Source organism: Jatropha curcas, chromosome 10 (assembly GCF_041381405.1).
Source record: "Jatropha curcas cultivar XTBG-Jc1 chromosome 10, XTBG_Jcur_1.0, whole genome shotgun sequence".
Classification (NCBI taxonomy): Eukaryota; Viridiplantae; Streptophyta; class Magnoliopsida; order Malpighiales; family Euphorbiaceae; genus Jatropha; species Jatropha curcas.
In genome coordinates, this window is record NC_143160.1 from 8067859 (window position 1) to 8071721 (window position 3863).

General features: G+C 34.5%; 1 protein-coding gene across 1 annotated transcript; it reads left to right on the forward strand.

Moving 5' to 3' along the window:
- The first annotated feature begins 612 nt into the window (after positions 1-612).
- Positions 613-2317, forward strand: LOC105641962 (MIZU-KUSSEI-like protein (Protein of unknown function, DUF617)). Its single transcript, XM_012226617.4, has one exon. It carries the CDS (start codon positions 1179-1181, stop codon positions 1965-1967), a length of 789 nt encoding a protein of 262 aa, XP_012082007.1. The 5' UTR covers positions 613-1178; the 3' UTR covers positions 1968-2317.
- Positions 2318-3863: the final 1546 nt, after the last annotated feature.

The window sequence follows — 3863 nt, forward strand, 5'->3', positions numbered from 1 at the left end:
GCAGCACATGTGGAGCATATGCAAAGGCTGGTGAGACAAAATTCTCATAGTCTTCTTTCATGACCTTGGGATCTACCACGTTGCTGAAATTCAATAATTCCTAGAGATAATCATGGAAGCCAGGCCAATGGCCACCCTATCTAGCTGCCACATTCTTTTGTGGAAGATATGTCAAGTTTATTGGCTCAATGGCTATAGCCATCATGACTAGATCACACACTTATTAAATCTTTAATTACTGTGAACTACCAATTAAGCATCATGTTAGAGCACTTTGGTGGATTCTTGTTGGTCCTTTTATTATTATCTTTACCATTTCATCTGTTAACTGTTATTTTGTTAGGCCTAACTAAACACAAGTCTGAATTCAGAAGCTTCTTCTCCTATCTACCATAAATTATAGTATTGCTTATGATTGTTTTCCTGTAATCCTGTTAACTGCAACTATCAGACTAAGATTCATTCGCCAAAACCAAAAAAAAAAAGAAAAAAAACTACTTGTATAATATAAAAGAGATTATATATATAGGATGCGATGCAGAACACTAAGGTGGCTAATTGTGGCTCATGGGTACCTGTGCATTTGGCGTTCCGGGTCAGGCTAGGTTAGGCTAATAGGAGCATGAAAGGACTAAAGAGCAGTATTTTGTTGGGGATGGTCCTGTCTTGTAGTGGGTGCGGTTGGTGTAGCCTTAACCTGCTCTTAACTGTTTCCGATGCAAGCCAGAGCAATCAGTCAAGCCATTCTCTCTCTCGCTGTCCTTATTTCCAGCTTCAGCCCCCACTTGTTCATTGATTAAGAAATAACACAAGCTATTGTCTCCTCAGATTGTGCACTATTGCACTATCTCTCTTTCAAAATCTCCTCTCTTGTCCATTTCCATCTGTTTCTTTTCTTCTTGTTTATTGTCTTTAAGCTCCATTTTTCTTTGTTTTCCTATTTAGTTAGGTGGGGCTGTTCACCTTCCTTCTGTCAGGATTCTCTTTTAGCTATTCAGTCTTAGAAGGCTGACAAAAAATAAAGGCTTACACAAACAAAGAATAAAATCAAAACCCCATATAACCACTATATAGAACCAAACAACCAAAATCAAAATCACCATCTTTTTTTCTCTTTCCTCATCCTAGTCCAACCCCCTTCTTTTCTTTCTTTTGTTCTTTGCGTTTTTCTTTCCCAGATGAAGACAATAATGGCCAAGACCCCTCATGACTCTTCTTTCTCATTCTCCAGAAGATACTTTAACTGGAGAAAGAAGGTTGTTGAAGAAGATGAAGACGATGATGAGGAAATCTTAACTTTGAACTCCACTTCACACTTCTCGTCGTGTGAGGAAGAGTTGAAAGATGCGGAGCTTAGAATTTCACTGCCATCTCAAGCAAAGCCTATGGTGCAAGAACCTAAGAAAAGGTTTTCTATGATGGCAGTTTCTAAGATCCGCTCGGCTCTCACTGTTATAAGTAAGAGCCATCACTCTGGCTCAGGAACCAAACTGATAGGTACCCTATTTGGGTATCGTCGTGGTCATGTCCATTTTGCATTTCAAGGAGATACTAAAATCAATCCCGGTTTTCTAATCCAACTTGCAACACCAACTAGTGTACTAGTACGGGAAATGGCTTCTGGGTTAGTAAGAATTGCACTGGAGTGTGAAAAGAAGCAACAAAAGAGACCAGGAAAATTGCTAGATGAGCCTTTATGGAGGACATATTGTAATGGAAAAAAAAGTGGATATGCGATTAGACGTGAATGTGGTCCTGAGGAGTGGAAGGTTTTGAAGGCAGTAGAGCCAATATCAATGGGTGCTGGCGTGTTACCGGGGAATGGAGCTAGGTCCGAAGGGGAACTCATGTATATGAGAGCCAGATTTGAAAGAGTTGTTGGGTCAAAAGACTCAGAAGCATTTTATATGATGAATCCTGATGGGTCTGGATGCCCTGAACTTAGTGTTTATTTGCTTAGAGTCTAGTTTTATAGCCATCAAGTTGGTAACTAGTAGTAGCAGTATCAGTAGTCATCCACTTCATTAATGTTTTGTGCTTTTTCATGTTTTTGGCTTTTGGGGCTTTAGTTGTTAAGCTAAGGTTATAAGAAATGGAGGTTTTATTTTTTCTGGATGGAGGAAATGGGTTTCATTTTTATGATACTCCCATTTTGGAAAATGGCTACTGGGTGAATGGAATTGTATGTATAAACATATTGTTTGGCTTGCATTTAAGGTTCAATTATTACAGGCGAGTATGCCCGTTTACATGTTATAAATTCACCTGAAACTAAAAGCTATAGTAAAATCAATTATTACAACTTTATTCAGATTTATTTGCTGAGTCATTTTTGCCTTTGATTGGTTTCACCATTTTAGAATTATTATTATTATTTTGGATTGGTTACCTAACTTTTAAGTATAAACTAGAAAAGCTCAGCTTGTTGCCTTTTTGTTGCTTTTTCATTATTATAAACTAATAACTTCCTTTTATGAGAAGCATGCCTCTTTTATATGCTAATATTTGTTGAATAAATGTCTTCATATCTTCACAGTTTATGCATTTCAAGCTGAAAACCTAATTTACCAAACTATTAGCAAATATGGGTAACCCCATCGTTTTGATTGATGATAATTTTTATGGTAGATAAGATTCTAACTCGAGATCTCTCACTCTCTCAGATCACACTCAATTGACTAAAATATCTCTAATTTTTCTGACAAAAAGTAATGTCCTAAAAATATTTGATAAATATGATGTCATTTGAAAATCTAGACACGAAATTAAAAATTCATTAAACAAGTGAAAATGAATCAGTATTTGAGAAAAAATTCACGAGGGTTAATAAAATTATTTTTCATATCTTATCTGCCTTTCATCTTGTCTTATAAATAATAATAAAAATAAAGAAGAAAAAACACTTGTGGATCTCATGCCAAAAACTCTCTTCTATTATGGAACTTGTAGGCACACCAGGCCCACTGTAAATATACTATTGGACATCTAGATGAAGGCCCATTGACATACCCGACTTATAAAAATGGCTTTGACATTTGGAATCTGCAGGTCAAAGTTTCAATCCTTTAGGAGAACAAAAACAAAATGTTATCCTATTGTCTTCCTTCACAGAAAAATTTGAATTTCAAGGAAAAAAGTTTCCATGCAACCAAACAAGACCTAATTAAAAAGGTAAGTCAAGGGAATTTTATTCGTTAACAAAGGCTTTTGTTTATGTACATGATGAAAATGAATGGAGTCTATCTCTCCCTTCATTCTTGCTCGATGTCATCTATTTTAAATGAATATAATATTTTATTTTATTCAACTATTCTCTTCATGTTTCATAGTTGTGGAAATTATTTTCATTTTATTTATATTAAATAATCCAATAAAATATGGAATTTATTACAAGATTTCAAATTAGATTTTTGTTGTTTTTATATACGTAAGGCCCAATACGGAAGACTTGGGCCAAGCCTGAGAAAAATTTAAGGCTTAGAGTGGGTCGAGCTCGTCTTTGACCAGAATTTATTGTATTATATTTTTACTTTCATGTAAAAATATTTAAATTAAATTTTTGAAAATGAAAAATAAGAATATTTTATAAACTGTACATTAAACTAGAATATCATATTAGAATTAAAATATATATTTGATAAAATATATTTGGGTCCTGTTGTATATATATCATAATTTTGATACTGTATTTGAAGCTTTTAAGAGCAAAAGAAAATTGTAATGGCACACAAATCATGATATGGTAGCTTCACATTTTGCCAAATAGGAAGACCTCAAAATTCTCAAATGTATAAAAGGAGCAAAGGGGCATCACTGTTTTTAAATTTTTACCACAGATTAGAAATAGTAGTTTTCTCTTTCTC

Excerpts from the sequence above, each read along its gene's own strand:
- LOC105641962 (XM_012226617.4), top strand. The coding sequence starts at position 1,179 with ATGAAGACAATAATGGCCAAGACCCCTCATGACTCTTCTTTCTCATTC.